Genomic DNA, 21,002 nt, shown 5'->3' with positions numbered 1-21,002 from the left:
AACAGACACTGGACTGGAAGGTGCCAAGCTCCTGCAGCTTCCCTTTGATCACCACTGCATGTTAAACACATTCAGTTACATTTCTGCAACAAAATCTATACAGGAGTAAACTATAGCAAAGAAAGACTTCATCTAACCATGCAACAGTTCAGGGATTTGAGAAAATAATTTCACAAGTTTGAGGATGAGACTGCGTGGTATGACTGCTGAATCAGTCCTCCTGCTTAAGCACAATTTGAGGCTCTCAAGATAACTCCTGTCTGAGCTAAAAATACCTCTTCTAGAAAAATCTACCATCATGGTTTCAAGTGGCCAGCAACAGCCAATCCAGCAGACCGCAGATAAACTGTTCTAATGATCAATAACCCTTACAGTCAGAAGAAACTTGCATTGCATTTGCAGCATGAGTACCTGGCTTCATCATCTGGACATTGGTTTGTGCTCATCTTCATCTGCTGCCTGTAGAATTCCTTCCTCAATTTCCATTGCTCGTATCTCACAGAAGCTTTTAAGTGTTAAAATAAACTTTTAAATTTCTCACTGATATGATACTTTAACTTCTAAGCCTTCTAGCACAAAAATACTTTGCTAATTCTCCAACAATTCACTTGGCTCCTTCCAAAACCTCTCATTAGTCTACTTTTCAAATTTGTTGACAACCTCACAGGACACGATCATTCCACATGCAGTTTTATCAGTGTGCCAGTTATCAAAAAAGTCTTCTGATGCACACTCAGCATTTCCCTACTGAACCACTGAGGTTGTTTGTTTGTTTTTGCCTCCAGGCTGCTACAGGCACTCACATTCAGGAGACTGAACCAGGACTGGAATCACATTCCCACAGAGTCCAGCATGTATTTCAGGCTTATGTTCTTCATCCTCACGTACACAACTTCATGCTTCACAATACTGATGCACATTGCCCCCCGTCTGCCAATTAAAGACAGCTGTTTCACGTCTTGCCACATAACATTTCAAAAACCCACACAAGTGGCAAGTGAGGAGAAATCTGGAGGCTAGCAGCATAAAGAGGACAAAGTTAGATTAATCTAGTACAGAAAATGTGAGGCCATATGGTTAAGTAGAAAAACTGCTAAGCTGAACAGCTTGAAAAAAATATTGTAAAAGGCTTTCAAGTGGTTGGAAGACAGAGATAGGAAAAGTATTTCAATTCAGCTGAGGCTACCTTCAGAGCATACAGTACAATCAGTCCTCCTCCTTTAAACTACCAATATAAAAAAAGAAACCATTAAAATATTGTGACAAAAAGTTTCTGCCAAAGCAGGAAAAGCTAGACCTTATATCTAATTGGCAAAGCAGAGGCCATAATAGATTTTCATTTAGAAAGTTCTTACATGCAAAAGCCTCCTTAACTTATCTTACATACTCAATGCTACTCTAAAAGCATGGCATATGCTGCAAACTCAAGCACTTGAAAGTCCTGTAATAAAGATCTGTCCACTAAATATTTAGCCCCTTTTAATTATGGTATTATGTACCTACAAAATACATATCAACCACCAAGGTCTTAAAATTGTACAGGAATTTTTGGCATGTAATATCACTGAATGTTATGTCAGGTTGAACAGATGCCTAAATCAAGACAGAGTAGCTGAGAAAAGCCACGTGTTACAAGATGGGTGAACTAAGCAACAACTCCTCAACATTTTTACTGAGGAGAGTACGGGGCGGGGGGGGGCGGTGTGCGGAGAAGAGTGAAGTCCACCAAATATACACTGCCATCAGTAAACAGAAGAGCGAGAAGAGGAAACAGCAAGAATATTCTAGCAGCAACCAAAGAACCAGAAGGTATTTTTCTGCTGCATATTGCAAAGAGAGGCAGACAGCTACCAGGCACATGCTAGATACAACTTCATTCCTGTTTTCAAATGCAATACCTGATGGAAAAGGTCCCATTTTGTTTATGCCATCAAAACTCTAACTACAGAAAAACTTTCTCATAAGCTTTTAGTATTAAAGTGATGGAGCCCAAAGAAGGATCTCCAAATATAAAGTTCCCCACGGTCTTGGCTAAACAGTATTTTCTCCAGCTGAGAAACAGAACATTGGAGCAAAATATTTGCCTGAGATAGGATTAAAACTTGGAATTACTCAACTCTCTTCCAAACCACGCCTCAGCACAGAGCATTCACAGTTCCTGCTGATGCTAGATGCAGCCAGGACTCAGATTCTTCAGAACTTCAAAATGTAAGTTTATTTAGAAAGCATAACAGCTTATCAACATTACAGACTTGCTTAGCCTCAGAAAAGAGCACAACAGGTTTTCAGGGTGATAGTCTCACTTATCCTTCTTAGCCATGTTGTTAATGCAGCTTCCAACTCACTTCTGATATCAGCTTTGGCTTCCAAAAAGCATCAGTTGTTTCCTACAGACAAGAACCTCCTTTACTACAGAACTACACTGTATTAATATTACAGAAAGTAACCTACCCTGAACACCTCATCAGTGCACAGGATAAGACACTCATACTCTTCTGGGCTGGGAACTCTGTATCCTCTCTGCCTACTCTTCCCTCCTCCATCCTCTCTCACCAGTTCTGTCTGGTTCAATTGCTCACAATCACCTACAGATTTTATACATATAAACAGTCCCTATAAGTTTGTACTATACTCACTAATCTGGAGTCTTAAATATATAATATTTATTTAATGCAACATGTATATGCGCACACGCCCATGGAAAGACAAACCATGTCCCAACGCAGTAACAAGAGTTGAACCCTACACTCCAGGTCAATGAGTCTTTTACCAGCTCACAGAAACAGTTAAAATGCTGGCAACGTTTCATTGCAGTACAGATATCTAATGTTTCCAGAAAAAAAGAAAAAAAAATTTAAAAACATCAACTCAGAACACACTCCAAGTCACAGAGTACGCTTTCCCTTCAGGTTTGTCTGCTGAGATATCTGACAAATGAAAGAACATGGTTAAAAAAGCAGCTAAATTTTTTAATTATATAGAAAAGCTTTATTAATGATTTTATTTATTGAATTCCTGCTCTCCAAGGGAAAAAAAAAATCCATGCTGCTCCAAGATTAACTTATGTAAAAGACTCAGCCCGAGATTAGTAAGAAATCTTTGCACTATGCTTTACTAGATTTCAACTTCATAGGGAACTGGAATTTTGACAGTGTATTCAAAACTAAATGAAATATGAAACTACCCTTAAGAAAATAATGTCTTGAAAAAATTAAGGATTCTCAATAAAACATACAAACTAGCTGGAGAATATTCAAACATCAAATTAAATTACAGAGTAAACTACAGAGTATTAAGGATTTATGCATTTATATGAAGATATGCTAAAAAAGGGAAGGAAACCAAGTAAACTTCAGAACTGATTATGACTGATGTGAAAGGAAAGCACAGAGCAATTATAAATGCATTAATATGGAGCAATGCCAATGATTCAAGTAAGAGAAGTTGAATTTAGCTTACTCACTAAGAATATATTATGTAACAAAACCCCCCAGCTTTGTTACTTCTTTTTTAAATATAAATCCCTTTAAAATAGGTAAAAAGCTTTGTGAAATAACCCTTGAAAGAGCAGCAGAAAGAAAACTTAACATATACGAATGATCCAGTCTAGACTGCCACCAGCCCACTCACATTTGACAGCGAGATGACGTGCAACAGAGGAAGCACCAAAAAGCAGAAGAAAAGTCCCCCCGGACTGTCAACATATATTCAACATAAATACCTAGACTCAGCCATCTTGGGAAGAGTCTGAACTGCAGGCTACTGGAAGACAGCAGTATACCATGGCAGATGCATTGCTAATTATGCCCTCTTCTTACAGGGAACTTTTTTTACTCCTCCTACGTGCATCTGCTACTGCCCACACTAAGGGGCAGGCTACTGGACATACCTGGTCCAGATCCAGTACAGCGTTCCTCATATTTTCAACAGTATGAGTACGATTCATATGTGGTTTTGGGGTTAAGGCAACTGCTGTACAATATTAGCAGCTTAAAGACATAAAACGGCATAGAAAACATCACTGAACCTAACAAGAAAATACTGCTCATCACCACCTTTTGTTATCATATGTCTATGGAAGAATGAGTTCTCAACTTTTTCCTCCTTCCATTTCAAACACAGAAAGAGGTTTAAAGTCCAAGCTTTCTACCCAACTTGCCTTACACAACACAGCCACCTTTGACATAGGAAGGCACAATGTTAGTGCGGCAGGGCTCGTTATAACCCAAAGATATTGAAGCATACTGCTTTCCTGAGAGATAGCCTTTGCCCTAACCACTTAAAAAGGTCCTTATCATTTGATCAGCAGTTTGTGCACTGATCAGCACACACCAATGTCAATTCTAAAGAGAGGCAGTCCAGCTGCTTCTTCCCCTCTGCTTCTTCCCAAACTGTGTGTTTGAACAAACAGTTATTATGCATTTAACCTACAAGACCAAGTAACAGCACAAGAGCCAGAGAGCAGAACTTGCTAAACCAACGCACCCAACCATAAGGAAGACATTATGTGGAATATACACACTTAGTTTCTTAACTAACAGATATAAAGGCAAGGAAATAGCCAAGATAAAGTACAAAGGAACAGATAATACTATATGTATGACTTAATACAATTCTTTCAGCCACCATTATCAGCATCTAGTCAATTTCACAAGTTTTACATTATAATAAGCAAATGTTTATTTCTATGTCATTAGAAAATATTAATCTGCATACAGATAACCATTTTCATTGAAGTATCACTAGAAGTTAATTAAAAGTCTTTACATATCAGACTAGCTGCTGAAAAAATAAAACATTTCAGGCCTGGGAATGCTACAGGGCTCCTTTTTAGCTTTGCTTCATGTGGAAACAAAAGGCTATGATCTGGTCTTGCATGGCTGCCTCTCTAAATCTGACTGTCAACCAGTACTCGATTACGTACATGATATGAATGTTTAGATGCTTTTCACATGGTACACTTATAGAAAGTTCATTGTAATCCTATGGATATTCTCCTGATGCATTTACCCAGTATGGCACCTCAGAAGTAGAGAATTGTTTCAAAATAGGTTTCACTGACCTATTTGATCCATTCTTCAAGTTTAACACTAGTGAGACCTTGATCGCAAATGAGATCACTTGGCAGCAAGTTCTAGAAGTTAACTGTATTATACAGAAAAACATTTTCTTTATCAATATAAAGTCTGATGGTCTATTCATAGGAAAGCAAGTAGGCCATCAGACTAGTAAAATCACAGAATTTTACTTTCTGTAGTAGGACTTGATATGAGCAGTTCCTTATCATTGCAAGCAACTTCCATTCTACAGCATTCACTCTATATATACAGTATTACGTCAAGCCCCCCTCTTACGCATCTCTTCTCTAAATTAGATAGCAGCAAGAGAATATCTGTGTCAATATTTACAGGCTTCTATGCCTTTGGCAGCAGGGAGGGTTGTTCAGCTATTTCTACACCCTTTTTAAGGGGGAACTACCTCTGAGCATTCACTACTGGCAGCTTTGGAAATATACTCCAAGATCTTTTTTGCTCTACAATGGTAGAAGACAGATTTTTTTTTTTTTTTCCACTGCACAGTCTGCAGAGGTAGCTTTTTAAGTAGACTAGCTCAACATAAATAGCACTTTCGTCTCCTAAGCACTATAGAAACCTAAGCTATTTAATCCTTACGCAACCTATTTGAAATGGGCTTTAAAATGGAAGACTGTTGCTAAGACAAGAAACCAGCAGCAGAACCACTGAAGAATATATATTCAAGGTTTTCTCTCCTTCTTCAAAATACCCAAAACAAAGAAATCCACAATAACCAGTGATAACTAGGCTTTCACAAAGAACATGGGGTCACTAAAGCCTAGTGAACAAGCTGGACAAAACAGAAGAAAACTTTAGAACATGCTTGCTTACTTTGCCAGGAAATGCTGTCCAGGCCAGGTGCCATCTTCATTTTTCACTTCTATTAGAACCACCTGGAAGAGAGTTCAGGAAATAAAGGTAGGTAACTGCAAGTCCGCTACACTTTTTGCAAAATCATTAACAAATCACATTTCAAATGTTTGCTCAAAGTACATAAAAGCAAGTGAAAAAACTACATATCAGAGAAAGCAGTACATGAGAATCTTATAAAAAAAAAGTTATGCCCCTTACCTGACCCTGATAGAGCCCTGCATCTTGCACAGTGCTATCCAGCTTGCTGAGCTGCTCGTAAGTGTTACTCATATACCTGTTCCATAACCTAGTTTCCTTCTCAGCTGGGATATTAAATAGTTTTCTCATTTCTTTCTCGATGGTAGCTGTTCAGGAGGAAAAAAACCACCAAAATTCCTAAAACATGAGTGCTTTTGAAAAAAACACTGACAAGCCAGACATTCAGCAAGGAGGTACATCATTGATCCTTCAAGATCCTTTAAGTAGAAAATGTATCATGGAAGTTATAATTGCTCATATAGCTTGTCTAATACTTAGTCTGAAAGAATGAAAAACTTCTGTTTTCAGTCATGTATTTGCCTGTCAAGCCCTCAAACCAGTAATGTTCAGAACACATTGAGAAGTTCCTCCCCAAAGGCCAACTTCTGTGAAAGTCATCATTTGAAAACACAGGTTCAAGAAGGAAGTGTTTTCAGTGACTCTTGTCAGGCCATACATCAGCAAACTAAAAAAAAGCATCTTTATGAACATATATGACAGCTGACATTCAGCATTTTTACATGGGAAAATACAGCAATGATACAGAGAGAGAGAAAGAGAGGGATGGGACAAATTTCAGGAAGAACAGAAGTGTAGGAAGAGCCATTAAGATGAGGTCTAAAATATTCACACACTAGGAAGAAGGCATTGTAGAACCAGAGACAGAACTGCTTTACATGAATGACGTGGATGTTTCTTAAGGACATGAGTTAGTAAGCAACGTGTTCCTCAAAGCTCTTAACAACAACTCCCTGTGTTGCACACAGAATCACTGTGGCTGGAAGAAACTCAGGAGGTTCCTCGTCCAAACACTCAAAGAGGGGTCAACACTGAATTCAGACCAGGCTGCTTGGGACTTATCCAATCAGGTGTTCAAAACTTGCAAGGAAGGAGATTCCCCCACCCCTCTGGACCCTGTTCAAATGTCTAGCTGTCCTGATAGGAAAAATATTTTCATTATATTCAGTTGGAATCTGTCCTGTTTCAATTTATGACTCATCTGTTGTTTTCTTGCTTTGTGACTCAGTAAATAGCCTGACTCCATGTTCTCAGTAACCCCCTCATAGGTGCTACGAGGTCCCCTCAAAGCCTTCTCTTCTCCAGGCTAAACGCAGCTCCCTCAGCCTCTTCTCACACATCACGTGCTCCAACCCTGACTGTCCTGTTGGTACCCACTAGACTTGCTCCAGTTTATCAACATCATTCTTGTTCTGGAGGGCACAAAATATCTCTTGAGGTAGCATCAGAGCACAGCTGGATGTATCAGAGAGCTACTTACCAACAGTATCTGCTTTGCTAAAGTGGCAGCTAATTACATTGTCAGGATCACTGCTCTCGCACAGCTTCAACTCAAGAAGATAAACTTCAACCTTATAGTGCTTCACAAACAGACCATATTCCACTACCTGCAAACAGAAGGCACGTGCGATAAAATAACACAAAGTTAAAATACTGAGCAGTCCTCTGTAAGGCACATTTGTCTAAATGTTTTGCCTTTAGGAGTCTTGCAAGTCAAGCCATAAACTGAACACCGACTTGCTCTCAAGTCCAGATTCAGTCACAACCTCTGTCAGCTTGTTTGGAGGTTTTGTTCTGTTTTTAAAACCATAAGAAATCCCAGTGCTTTCCTTCCACAGTACAAAGTTCCAAAGGTCCATCATCACAGCTGAACTGATAGTGCCAGCTAGTTATCCATGAAAAGTATTTGATCGTACAGTCAAAGCATTCTAGAAAAAAAATTTTCTTTTGCCTCTAGTCTTTGGTTAAGGTTTACATAAAAAAAGAAACAAGTCTGGAACACTGGAGCAAAATCCTTTCTATTAGAAGAGAGTAAGACACAGCATTAATTATTTTTCTGCATGGTATAGAGAATCTGCCTCATTACTCTCTCCTGGCAGAAATGGACAAATATGTCAGAACTCATCTTCATTACATTGCTTTATTTCAGAGTCATTTTCAAATCAATTTTGCATTTAAGAGAATCTCCAATAGGTACATCTACCCATCCCACTAGCTTTCAGCATATTTTTAGAAAGGTATTCTGTAAGACTAGACACCACTCTTCACCTACAGATCATAAAACACATTATGCCAGAAAGAAAAGCACATTTCAGGGGCCAGTTATGAGACAACTGTGATGTAACCGGAGGGGGGGGGGGACACGACGGCGGATGGACGGGACACCAAACCCCAAAAAAAACCCACACCTCAATTATCTCCACAGTTCTTTACAGCTATAAAGCCTACGAAATTAGGAACATATTTCATTGAACCAGCAGGTGTAATTTTTCAGAGTAACAGTGTTAAGAGGCATTTGGACAATGCCCTTAATTTGCTTTAACTTTCAGTCCACCTTGAATTGGTCAGGCAGTTGGACTAGATGATTGTTGTAGGTCCCTTCCAACTGAAATATTCTATTCTATTTGCGTGACACCAGACTTGCTGTGATCTACATCTGTATCATTTTACAGAAAAAAAAACTTTACCCAGCTTCAGAAAGAAACGAAGAATTAAGACTAAGACTTACTGTGAGAATTTAGCTAAATTATGCTTCCCTCTTCTGAGCTTTAACAGGGTGGTATTAGATATGTGTCAAACCAGGACAATATGCAAGGTGCTTTAAAGGTAAATCATTAGCAAATACATTTGGAAAGATCTTCAGTATTTTGCTGTTACAACAGAAAGAGAAAGTAAAACTCCCTGTTTAAACAGCTTCTTGACAGGCAAATTAGACCTTTTTTTTTTTAAAGAACGCAAAGGAACCAATTCACAAGTTCTCCATTTCTTTTTCAGAAGGAATTTCATTAAATGGGACTTCCTGTTCTCCAGGATTCTACAGTTAGAAACAAATAAATAAGAATCATATTCAGAAATGGAAGAACTCTTTTCAAGAAGTTTCTGATCAGATCACCATGTCCATTAGAATAGATGAATGGCAAGAAGAGTCTCTAATCGCCTGCAGATGTCTTTTAAACAGTGTCCGATCAGCTAGCTTGTTCTCTGTCAAAGTAAAACTCGGGTCATCCTGTTGGACAGCAATCTGAGCACAACACGCATTCAACCGCTGAGGAAGCACACTGTTCTAAGTTTTGCACATGAATACACTTTGCAGTGTGACTCTATAGAAGATTGCCCAAAAATATGGTTTGAGATTATCAAAATAAACCTGAGCCAGAAACAAATCTAATCTAATCCTCCTGTACTTTTCTCTTATCATCAGGCACATAGGGATGGAAGAAATACCAGCTTGCAAAATTACAAAGATGCCTGAAAATTACTTACCAAATTCTACTTTTATGGGTATTTTGATGTATGAATTACAGTTGATCCAGCTTTAGGAAAAGGATTAAAGCATTCAAAGACCACAAGTTTAAGTGCTTTACTTCCAATGCTACCTGGAGAATACTGTAACCAGATACCAACCACGTTCTACTCAAGTGCAGTGCTGTAGCTTGTCTGTCTCACTGACTTTTCACTTTGTATTTTTTGTAAGAGGCTGTAACATCCCACAAACCTACCATTCTGCTATATTTCAACATTTTTTTAAATGTAAAAATCCATTTCAGTTTCCAGGTTAACAATAGACTGAAACTCCCATAGCAATTCAAAACTTTTCAAAATTTACTCGTAAGTGGACCACAGTAACTCAAGCGTCTTCTGTCTGTAAAACAGCAGTAGCTCTAAGCTCTAGCCCTCACTAAATACAGTGTTGAATAGTGGCATCTGATATCCCAAGAAAAGGAGGCTCATACAGTTAAGCCTGTCACCCAAGTGCTTCCCCAATAGCTTCCAAACCTCTTTCTTGTCCAACTTCTTAATTTTTCAGAAAAGGGAGCATCTCATGACACGCCAGACTTTGTGAAAGCAGTTAGCCAGTTCATGAACGAAAGCTTCCTCACTCAGAGAGGCACTGATCAGTAATAGTTCTAGTTTTTCTTCTCAGTATAGATTTTCTATTCCTCAAGAAATTATCTATTTCTACTAAAACCACATATCCTTTATATGCTATAATTCTTTTCCCCTTCCCCCACTTCTAGTTTACATGGGAGTTCTGTCTACTTAGCAGAGTGAACCTGAGATCATTCACACTTTCTGAAGATGTCAGAATTTCTCATTACATACAATTTATAGCCCACACTGAATGACAATGTTCCAGTAGCACTGATCAGCATGAGTGGGCCTGCAAGAGAGGGATCTTATTTCCTTTCACCATTCTGGTGCCACACTTCCCTGGGTCTTGCACACATTGAAGCAACCCTTACTGTAACATAAAGCTACTTAAACTTAAACAATATTAATTCTGTACGTTATATCAACACTATTCGCTTGGTGTAGTGATTAGTCTTTATGAACCCCATAGACTGGCACTGCTCAATTTAGTCAGTGCAAAAACCGAAGACTAAAATAAAAACAGATTTTTACCTTTTACCCATAAACAAGTCTCTGATAGATTTCCAAAAAAGCAACTTCACCTTCCACAACAGGTTATATACTCAGAATACATTCATGACTACATTTGCCAAACAAAAATAAGCATTACAGAACCAAACCACAAATATGTCTCTTCTCATGATTTCAGAATCACAGAATTTTGGAAGAGAAAACAAGAACCACCTTAAACTCCAGAGGAAGTCCCTAGGCCATCTGTACTAAAAGACAATTTATTCCAATGCCTCATTCTCTCCCAGAAGATGGATAAGCTTGACTAACAACTTGCATTTTTCAACAAAGCACAAACTACTCCACACAACATAAAAGCACGGCACCGGTCCGAACAATCATAACGTAAAAAGTTAGCGAGAACACGGTTCATGGTTCTCAGCCCATATAACCCATTAACTGAGAATCACTGAAGATTCAGGCATTTTAACTGTAATACTGGAAGGTCATTCTTTCAGGCAACAAGGCAAAAAGACCTCATGTTATTATCTCCAAAGAGCTGCTGAAGATCCTGTCTTAACTCACATCTAGCAAAATAATCATCGTCTAGGTTTGGCAGAGATCAGATAGTGAAAGCAGGCTGAAGAGAACTTGGTTCACCCATACTTACTTTTCTCACAATAGGCTGCTGTCCATCTATGCAGCCATACCACGTTACTAGTTTATTCCAGGCTTCGGTGGGAACCAATACATAATCTAGCTCATCAATGAGGTGTTCTTTTAAACTTTGAGTTTCTGGATCTAGAAGGGAGACAGATGGAAGAAAGCATGGCATCAAACAGAATCCTTTTTTCTCGAGAACTACACACATACTACCATGACCTAAGAAATACCAACGCTCTCACGGGTAGGTAGAAACCGCACCACTCTCCTCACTTACAAGGCTGGGACGGCCGCTTGTATCCTCCCGCAACGCACAGCTTCAAAACCGAAAGCTGCACGACGAGACAACCGCACGCGGGAGTTACTTACCCGAGCCCGGGCTGCGACCCGAGCACCAGGCCCCCACTGCCCAGGGCCCCGCTCCCCCGCGGCCCAGCGCCGCCGGGCAGCACTCACCGCCGAAGAGACCCGAGTTGTCGATAGGCCCCGGGAAGAGGCCGGGATCGCCCGCGCCGAACATGTCCCAGCTGTCGAAGCCCACGTACTTCTTCCACTGCTTGAACCAGCGGCTGTCCACCAGGTACCTGCAACACACGGCACCGGGCGGCGCGGCCCTCTCAGCGGCGGCGCGGCCCAGCCCGGCCCGCTCCCACAGGCCCTGCCGCCCGGAGGGGAGGGGGACGGAGGGCCGGGCCGGCCGGCCGCGCTCACCAGGACTCCCCCGGCCTCAGGGCCGTGGCCAGTAGCGGCCCCAGCTCGGCCCGCTGCACCGTCGTGTCCGGCCGCGCCCCGCCGCCGCCGCCGCCCTCGGCCGCCGCCATGTCGGTGCGCGAGCCCCGTCGCGGGCGGATGTCGGCCCGCGTACGCATGCGCGCTGGGTGGGCCTGCTGCGCTCGCGCCGCCCCGCCCGCGCGACCTCTGACGGAGTGGGCGGGGGCGCGCGCGGGGGCGGTGCTGGCGGCGCCGGCCGCCATCTTGTAGTCGCACCGTGGGGGTCTGCGCTGGCTTGGCCGGTCCCGCCCCGCCCCGCCCCGGCGGCTGCGGCTGCGGCGGGGGCCGCCCCGTGGGCCTCCCGGGCGGCGGAGGAGGAAAGCGGGCCCTTGCCGGGCGCAGCCTCTGCGGCTGCCGAGGCAGGTGGTGTCTGCCGCGCTGAGGGGCGGCGGGCAGGATGGGCACCCCGTTCCCTAGGCCTCTGGGGCCGGCGGGGTGGAGAGCAGCCAGGGCTGCAGGCTTGAGAGGGGGCAGGGAGGCCTTGGAGTAAGGCTGGAGGCATCGGGGCGCAGGAGGCCGCATTTCCGTGGGGATGGGCCTCGTCCCCGAGGTGGCTCCGCGGCCAAGAGGGTCCCCCTGGGCGGCCACCAAAGCAGGTGGCAGAAACGTTCGGTGTGGACTGTGTGGTTTCGGTGCTACATGCTCTATTTTCTCTCATAACTGACTTCATGGAGCCCTCTGGTCAGGGCGTTGGCTAGGGAAGGAGACTTCAAATTGTTACGGGAATAAACGGGAGAATGGGTCTGAGTAGCCAGCTGGGGAGTGCTCAGGAGTTTGAAAGTGTCTCTGGAAAGAACCTCTCAAGAAATGATTTAGGCATTTATCTCTCAAGTAGCATATCCTGTGCTGTTTAGGGATCCCGTCCTTGAGAAGTGGGAAGATTAGGAAAGAATCAGATGATGATTCAGAGACTTAAAAACCTGCTTTAACCTGATACACCAAATAAATCCATTTACCTCACGGAAAAAAAAAGGCAGGGGGGTGGTGTGCTGGGGCCATTCCTCTCTGTGCAGGGGAGCGCTCTCCTGGCAGCCGGTGTCTGGCAGCGTGGTGGGCAGATGGGCTCTACCTCCTGCCAGCCAGGCCTGGTAATGCTGCAGCATTCCTGGGTAAAATGCTAAAAGCCTTTTATTTTTTTGACATCCAGTTAACACTGAAAAAGAAGACCATTTTCTCCTTCCAGCAAGAGTTGAGTCCTGTTGCTTCAGTTTTTCTCAAAGGGCAGGGCCCCTTTGGGCTTCAATAAACTAATACACCCTGTTATGGGCAAGACTGGGTGTGTTTTTAAAATGAGTCAGCTATTCTGAGATAATGCTTACATGGCTGACCTCACTGCTAATGAATTACCTACTCCTAATAGAAAGTGCAATAAACAATTAAAATGGTCTCATTCAAAGCTTTCTGATTCAGTACTAGGAAATGACATTATTACAGTTTCACTGGAGATGGGGGTGTCTGTTCTTGTGTCTCTTCGAGCGCTTTCCTTTCAGCCATTTGGCTTCCTGCCCTTGTCTCCAGCTGAACCTGATGGCTGCTCGCTGTGAGAGGGGCACTGGCAGGAACAAAGCCCTTTCGAGTGCCACCCGGTTGGAGGCAAGTGTGTCGTACCTGCCTTACGATGGCAATGATCAAAAAGGGTGACTGAAAGCTATCTTAGAAGTTAGCAGGTGCAACAAAGCTCATCAGAAGAAGAAAGGGATTTTAAATAGCTGAAAGAACATTTAACAGGCTGGGTAAGAAAGGTCTTAGGCTCCACTTGATGGCATTTCTGTTGAGTAGACGCTTCTGAACACCACATCTCATCAGCCATGATTTCAGGACGTGCTAGGCTTTGGTGGGCAGAACACCAGGGAACCCCGGAGAGGGAGATAGGGGTGGAAGGGATAGTTTTCCTTGCAGCTAGTTAACACTAGCTTCAATTATCTGAACTTCTTTTAAAGATTTAAGAAGTTGATGGCAACTATCAGCAGCGAAGGGGGGCGGAGGGAACCATTAGGAGGGGGAGAAGCGGGGAAAAACATTCTCTAGAAAGGGAGGAATATATGGGACTGATATGTAGAAGAATGGAAAAGCAGAGTGAACACTAAGAGGGATTAGCTGTTTGCAATAAAAGTAAAGTAGAAAAAAATGGAAAGAGTACAGGAGTGTAGATGTGAAACACAAGATATTGGAAGGACAATGTCCTCAAGCCACGGAAGCATCCAAGTGTGCTAAAGTAGTAGTATTTATTTTAAGGTTTCCTACTGAGTCAGTCTGTTTCCCTCTGGAGTTACAGAAATAGAACTGGGCCATTTTATAATCCCTGAGGAATCACCTGGGATTCTTCAGGTCTACCTTCAGCGTAGAGCTGCTACCTGTAGTGAAATGTCGTCTTTCCCTCCGGTCACACCACCAAATAACGTTTGGGCGCGAGAGCCTGTGTGGGGGCTGTGCTCTTCTGCGGGTGTTCCGAGGTTTCCAGCCCGCGGGCTACCCTTTCCACCGCAGCCCGCTTTACCCCAGAAGCCAGCTACTCTGGGGAACACTGAAACGAGACGGCGAATAACAAGGCTGGGAGGCTTTTATCTATGCTGCAGAGTTCCTGCTGGTGTGCTTACACTGGGATCATTCGTTTTCCTGCTGGCATGGCTAATTTTCATCCTGGAATCACGTCACTGTACTTCTGCTGGCGTGGCTGTATCTGTTCTGGAGCTGCTGCTTTGTTTTTCTGCTAGCACAGCCCCAGCAGCCGGAAGGTAAATAAATCCCTTGGCCATTAGCACTGGATAAGCACAGTGTAAGATGCTTTTCTGACCGGCAGGCTCAGCAAGAGACCCTTTTTGGCAGGGCTGCTGTTGGAACAGCAGCAGGTGTTGTGGTCTGCTCCCCTGCGGCGGTGGGGCTCGGCGGGGGCTGCAGCCTGATAAGGAACAGGCAAAGCAAAGGAGGTTCCGCTCAAATGGCTCGAGTTTGGTGAGTCAGGATTGAGGAAGTGCCACAGCTCATGTCGAGAAAGATTTTTTTTGGTGCAATGAGTTCCTGCTGCCTGTGATCCCCTGTACTCTCCACGTATTTCAACATCCTGCCTTAATGAGGGAAGTAAATTTAACTGAAAAAATAATCCCCCAAATCAAGCAGCTTCTGCTCCAAAGCTGAAACAGCTACTGAAAACATCCTGTTTTTTCCACAAAGCTGTACTGGAAGTTAAGAAATAGCCCGGTGAGGATTGTGCAATCTGAGTTCAAAGCTCGATGACTCAGGGGTAGCAGCAAGCAGGGTGGAGCCGGTTGTAGGTTTTGCCCCAGTGTCTCAAGTCAGCCCGGAGGGGGCCTTGAATGTAGGTACAGTAACAAAGCAACCAGCGAATTGGTGAGGTGAGAAGCTACCGACAGGAAAAAAAACCCACAACCTCAAATACCAAGTGTTTTTAATTATGAAAACAGTGCGCTAATGCTTGGAAGTGTTATGCCTTCCCTTTGAAAGCCCAAGTTTCTAGTCTGTGTACTCCTCAGTCCAGCACCAAGTTTATGCTCAGTGCTACGAGGCCTCGTGAGGAGTGGCTTGTAATGAACATGTGCTCACAGAGCCATTTAAGGATTTAAAATTTACCTGCAGAAGGACCTGAGCCACCGGGCAGAAGGATGGCAGGTGAAATTTGGCACAGGCTCACCATTTCCCAGCGCAAACCAATCCTAATTCCAGCTGTTCAGCAGCAGGCTGTAAACCCAGGATCACCGCGCAGGAACAACATGTCAGGATTATTGTAACAACGCTATGAAATACCTGTCAGCTCTGTGGTTGGCAGGAGTCAAAAAAGGACTAGGGAAGGAGTAAAAAGAAGAAAATATTACCTGAACCCTGGCGCACCCACACTTTGTCGCATGCAATTCCTGTGCCCAAAGGGCAACAAGGGCACTCTGAGGCAAGGCACAGTTTCTGTGGGAGAAGTGGTTGAACAGGCTGGTATTCTGCACTGGGAACACAAAATAACTGGTTCTTTGTGTGATTCCCTGTGTTGCAAGGTGTTGGGGATGCACAGAGGCAATACGGGCTTCATGTAGGACTAGGTGAGTATGTAGAGATCCGTGTTGGGCTACCACGGAAGCAAAATGGAGACATGGAGCCTGGAATGGAAATGGAGCCTGGAGACAGCTAAGCCAGTGAGGGGGCAGCAGCTCTGGGACAAGGGGAGGGACAGTGGGTGCTGCTCCTGTTCTAGGTCTCCCCTGGGCATCCACTGATGGAGGCCAGATAACGAGATGGGCCTTGGCCAACAGGCTCTTCTTCCCCAAGCCCTTGTGCCAGCGCAACCACAGCAGCGCGGGCTGCAGAATCGCTCATCTACCTGCCTGAATGGTTATTGACCTGTCGCGGCCTGTTGTTGGTAGCTAAGCTGGGAGTTCATCAGTCAGTGTAAAACCACCCCCTGGCCGTGCGCCACCGTGTCTTTCCTCCACAGGCAAGCCTCGAGTGAGGTGCAGTAAGCAGTTTGGCAAGGTATTTCTGTTCTGTGCCACCCTCCCGCTCTGCCAAGCTCATTACGCGCGGGGTAGGACGCAGCACGGGTTCACAGTTTGCAGAGCTCGCAAATGCTGTTTGCCCATCACGCCGGCCTAGGTTTGCATTCAGGTTTCAGCCTGACTGCGCTATCACGCTCGAGTGGTTCGAGTCAGCCCCTGTGAGCACGCACACGAGCTGATGAACGGGTAACGCCATGTTTCACCCAATTCGCCCAGATTTATCAAGCCACAGCCTTAAAGAAAGTACACATTTCTTTTTTATTCAGAGAATCACAGTAAGCTACTGGGACTCACGGCTGCTTTCCCGGGCATAGTTTCCCAAACATTCGCATGCAACTTTTGAAGACATCAAGTACACTTCAAGAATTTGGAAGATGCACCATCATAAGCAAAACCTGCACGAGACATTGGGATTTCTGCCAGAGCAGCAGCCCCCTGCGAGAAAAATGGGCAGGAGCGCAGCGAGCGGAGCAGGAAGTGAGGGGGCCGGGCAGCGAACGCTGCGGCGCTCCGCTTTATTCGAGAACACTCTTGGAAGCCTTCTGCAGAAGCAATTCAATATCATCCTGGATCTTGATGGTTTCGAAATGCCGGCTGTAGCGTTTGAAGGGCACGCCGTCGGGGCCGATGAGGAACTTCTCGAAGTTCCAGGAGATGTCGTTGCGGCAGACCGGGGACCAGATGATGTACTGCGGGTTGGTCATCAGCGAGGAGGGGTCGTCGTGCGGGAAGGGCAGCGCCTCTTTCAGGAAGGTGAAGAGGGGGTGCGCGTTCTTCCCGTTCACCTCGCACTTCTCGAACATGATGAAATCCGGCTTGTACCCCTTGCCAGGACGAACGTGCTCCAGCGAGAGCAGGATCTCCTCGTTCGTGGCATTTTCCTAGCGAAGCGAACACAAGCCCGCCCCAGCACGGCCGGTGAGGCCCAGCCGGGACGGCCGGCTCCCCCCCCCCGCTCCCGCTCCCGGCCCCGGCCCCCGCCGCCCGGCGCGGCTCGGCCCCTGCCCGCCGCCCGCCCTACCTGGTGCCCGAACTGGTTGCAGGGGAAGCCGAGGACCTGCAGCCCGCGGGGGCCGTACCGCCGCTGCAGCTCGTTGAGCTGCAGGAAGTCGCGGGTGGTGGTGCCTCAGAGGGAGGCCACGTTGGCCACCAGCAGCACCTTCCCCCGCAGCGAGCCCAGCGACAGCGGCTCCGCCGCGCCCAGCGGCCGCGCCGCCAGCCCCGCCAGCCCCGCCGCCGCTCCCGCCGCCGCCATGGCCAGCACTGCCGGGCGGGCGGGCCCTGAGCCCCGGCCCGCCCCGCCCCGCCCGGCCGAGCCGCCGCCCCCACCCCCCCGCCGCTCCTCGCCTCCGCCTCTGCGCTCCCGAGGGCCGCCCCGGGGCCGCATCGCCCCCCCCGGCCCCCCCCGGGGGCACGGAGAGGCTGTAGCGGCGGGCGGCTCACCGGCCCGCCGAGGGCATCGGCACTGCCGTGCCCAGCTGCCCATCGGCACTGCCGTGCCCAGCTGCGTCCCGCCTCACTCCCGTCTTCGCGGAAAGGCTTGGCGTTTTTCTGGTCAATTAAAAGCTCAGAATCGGGAGCTTTATGCATCCACGGGGAAGCGCCACCGGTTCTCAGAAATGCTGTGGAAAGTCAGCAAAACGCAAAGTGCTCCCGGGGCTAAAACCTGTGCGGTAACAAGACCGTCCAAGCACGGAGACGGCCCAGCGCAGCACCAGGGGCTGCAGCCTCCTCCTAGGACTCCGCTGCCAACGAGAGCGGCTTTTGGGAGAGAAACGCCTTCAGTTTGTGCACCAGGAGGAGGAACACGAGGTACCCCGAACCCAAAGTGCCACGGTCCAAGAGGGGCCACAAATTCCCTTCTTCAGTCTCCTTTTATAATTTTTCCACCTCTTTGAGGCTGGGAAAGCCTCCCTTTACTTCAGTGCTTGCTTTTCCCCATCCCTGGCTTTTCCATTTCTTGCCTTACTGCTTTGGTCTGGTTTAGGGAGTTTTAAATCACGCAGTAGCGACTTGCTCTTCTTCTCGTGGATTCAAGGCAGCCCTAAGTGAGCTACGCTGACTGCTGCCTGTACCCACGGCAGGCAGCACGGCCCAGCCGCTCCTCCACGGGTGTTTGCTGACACATCGCCCTCCTCCAGAGCACACTGCGAAGAGACAGGTCCAGCATCAGGCCTCGAGGTGATGTCCGTGGGTTGGACCAACAGGGACCGTGGGGCAGCACACCTCGGCAGGGACCGAGAGCAAGGGCCTCAGCTTCAGCACGGCTCCCACGGGGCTGCCGAGGCTCCTGCCAGCCTTTGGGCCAAGTGAGCTCCGCTCACAGCAGCCCCAAGATCAGACAGCTGCTTATCAGCCCTGGCCCCCAGCCAGGGCAGCCCGGGCCCAGCGCGCCGGGGGACATGCTCAGGGCCCCCTCTACCGCTCTCTGTTCTCTTTCACGCTTGGTATCGGGGATTCATCACAAACGCCAGCTGTCACTAACAGGCCACCATATAACGCTGCATCTCTGGTCCGGGTTCCCAGGTGACCACAGGATCTGGGGGTTTTGCTTTGGGCTACTCTTGGCACCTGCCCCCGTGACTGGGAGCTGGAATAGTTCCTGGCCGCGGTGAGTTTTGGGGACTCGCCTTGCAGTTTTTATCTTGCAGTTTTTGCAGTGTGTTGCAGCGCTGATAGCAGGAGCCACAACAAGTGTCCCGAGATCAGAGCAGCCGGGAAATGGCTGATGGGACGAGCAGAGGCACGTGACCCATGTTTGCTCCTGAGTAAATTGGCGGTTACAGTCCATGCAGACTCCTCACCCGCCTCTTGGGCACGGCGAGCCACGGTGGTTTGAAGAAGAGGAATTTCTCTTCAGGGGTGACCTCTAGGGCAGTGCCACAGAAGCATCTCACTGCTGCCGCTTTTGACGCTTGCTCAGGCTGGCATCTTCAACCCTCAGGCTGGACCTGGGGATTTCATCTGAAGGAGGGAGTTTACTTCTGGGAGTAACCCTGCCCTTTTCAGCAAGAGCAGGTTAGGGCTTTCCCTTCCTTGATGAATTGAACTTCCTTGTCGGCTCGGAGCTACGCTCTGTGCCTGGACACATTCTGTGGAGCCAGCTGAACGTGGATCCAGAGGAGTGCCAGGAGCTCTGAGGGACTAGATGGGCTGAAGGGGCCCCTTTTGAGATGCATGACAAGGGATGCTTGTCCTACAAGGTCAGAAGATTGCTGTTTGACAGCAACAGTGGTGAGTAATTGCAAAGGTTGCGAAACACACCTTCCCGCCTGCTGCTTATGTCTTCTCCCCACTCCTGGTACCAAACTCCCTCCCGTGGCCAGGGGGCTGGCACTTGGCTCCTAGCTTTTCCCCTGCCCCTTTCACAGCTCCTTGCCTGGCTGGATCGCTCTCCATGAGCGCTGAGCTCTCATTTCCCAGGTCTGGTCTGGCTGCCTGTGTCCTCAGTTTCATCCTGAACAAAGGTGGCCTCCGGAGGTGACAGATGCGACGGGAACCCAAAGGGAGCCAGGCTACCAGCCCTCGAAAGTGGGAAGGCTGAGAAGGACTGATAATTTAATAACCACGTGCTCCTAAGCAGGCTTCTGCTCTGATGCCAGTGGTGCAAGGGACAAGGAGAGGGAGCTGGAGCTTCTGGCCATAAACAGGAGACGCTGACTTACCAACATGTCCGAACTTGGAGAAAGGCAGGCCAGGCCTGGAAACCTAAGGCCAGCGGGTGGACGAGACAGAGGAGATGGGGAGGTAGTGCTGTAGGTGAACAAGAGCTGAGATTAAAACTGGGATAAACAGTCACTTCTGGGTGGAAATGCATCAGCAGATACACAACCCACGAGCTGGGTCTGAAGAACATGCAGACCTTACTCAAGACCCCTGTGGCTGAAGAGCTGCTCTGTAACTGTGACCATAGAGAACTGCAACCCAGCGGCCCCGCAAGACTGAAAAACCCATTTTGCTCAACTGCAACCACCCCCAAACTGCCCAACAACAACAACCCCCCCCAAAAAAGGAACTGCAGAGGAGTGAGCGAGATTGTTAACAGGGCAGAGAATGAAATCCTCGTGGGCAGCCCGGCAGCTGCAGCTGGGAACTTCCTGCTGTTCAACCCCGTCACCCCCACGGGGTGGAGAGCAGGCACCCAGGAGAGGAAGGAGGGAAGGGTGGGGCAGGTGCCACTGCCGCGCTGGCCAGACGCTTCGCGCTGGGCTGTGGCTGCAGAGGGAGGACAAGGGCCAGGGGTACAGGGCGCTCCCATGGCCTCAGGCCAGGTCTGTTTCTCCTTTGTTGCAGGAAAAGGAATCAGGAACATTGTCCAAAAAAGAAAGAAAGAAAAAAAAAAGAAAGAAAAAACCTGACATTGGCATTTTTTAGGACATAACGTGGGTGCAGCTAAGTACTCACTTACATGGATTGTCATCAGCAACTGGACTCCCTCCTGCCCAGCCCTGCGGGCAGAGCCTCTCAGCTCAACAGCAGCTGCTGTAAATACCAGTGCAAGGGT

At 47.0% G+C, this 21,002-nt stretch overlaps 2 protein-coding genes across 6 annotated transcripts in view; both read right to left on the bottom strand.

Moving 5' to 3' along the window:
- USP4 (ubiquitin specific peptidase 4) overlaps positions 1 to 12,099 on the bottom strand; it is a 43,912-nt gene extending 31,813 nt beyond the window's left edge. For all 5 annotated transcript variants that reach the window (XR_012044528.1, XM_072875572.1, XM_072875573.1 and 2 more), the window contains exons 1-6: positions 11,940 to 12,099; positions 11,685 to 11,812; positions 11,236 to 11,366; positions 7,465 to 7,591; positions 6,147 to 6,292; positions 5,907 to 5,968 (exon numbers count right to left, since the gene is read on the bottom strand). Coding sequence is in view for 4 of the 5 variants with exons in the window: in XM_072875572.1 (XP_072731673.1) it covers positions 5,907 to 5,968; positions 6,147 to 6,292; positions 7,465 to 7,591; positions 11,236 to 11,366; positions 11,685 to 11,812; positions 11,940 to 12,097 (752 nt within the window). In the remaining variant the exon portion in view is untranslated. The remainder of the gene's footprint in view (positions 1 to 5,906; positions 5,969 to 6,146; positions 6,293 to 7,464; positions 7,592 to 11,235; positions 11,367 to 11,684; positions 11,813 to 11,939) is intronic.
- A 4,638-nt stretch (positions 12,100 to 16,737) lies between these two features.
- On the bottom strand, positions 16,738 to 17,789 carry GPX1 (glutathione peroxidase 1). The gene is made up of 2 exons (XM_072876485.1): positions 17,520 to 17,789; positions 16,738 to 17,379 (listed from the first exon to the last, which is right to left on the bottom strand). The coding sequence occupies exons 1-2, from the start codon at positions 17,751 to 17,753 to the stop codon at positions 17,014 to 17,016; spliced, it is 600 nt and encodes a 199-aa protein (XP_072732586.1). The 5' UTR covers positions 17,754 to 17,789; the 3' UTR covers positions 16,738 to 17,013.
- Between the last annotated feature and the right edge of the window lie 3,213 nt (positions 17,790 to 21,002).

The sequence above is a fragment of the Ciconia boyciana genome, chromosome 11, assembly GCF_034638445.1.
Source record: "Ciconia boyciana chromosome 11, ASM3463844v1, whole genome shotgun sequence".
In the NCBI taxonomy this organism is placed as follows: domain Eukaryota; kingdom Metazoa; phylum Chordata; class Aves; order Ciconiiformes; family Ciconiidae; genus Ciconia; species Ciconia boyciana.
Note: the sequence above shows the minus strand (reverse complement) of the source record. Positions and strands in the feature narration are given on the sequence as shown.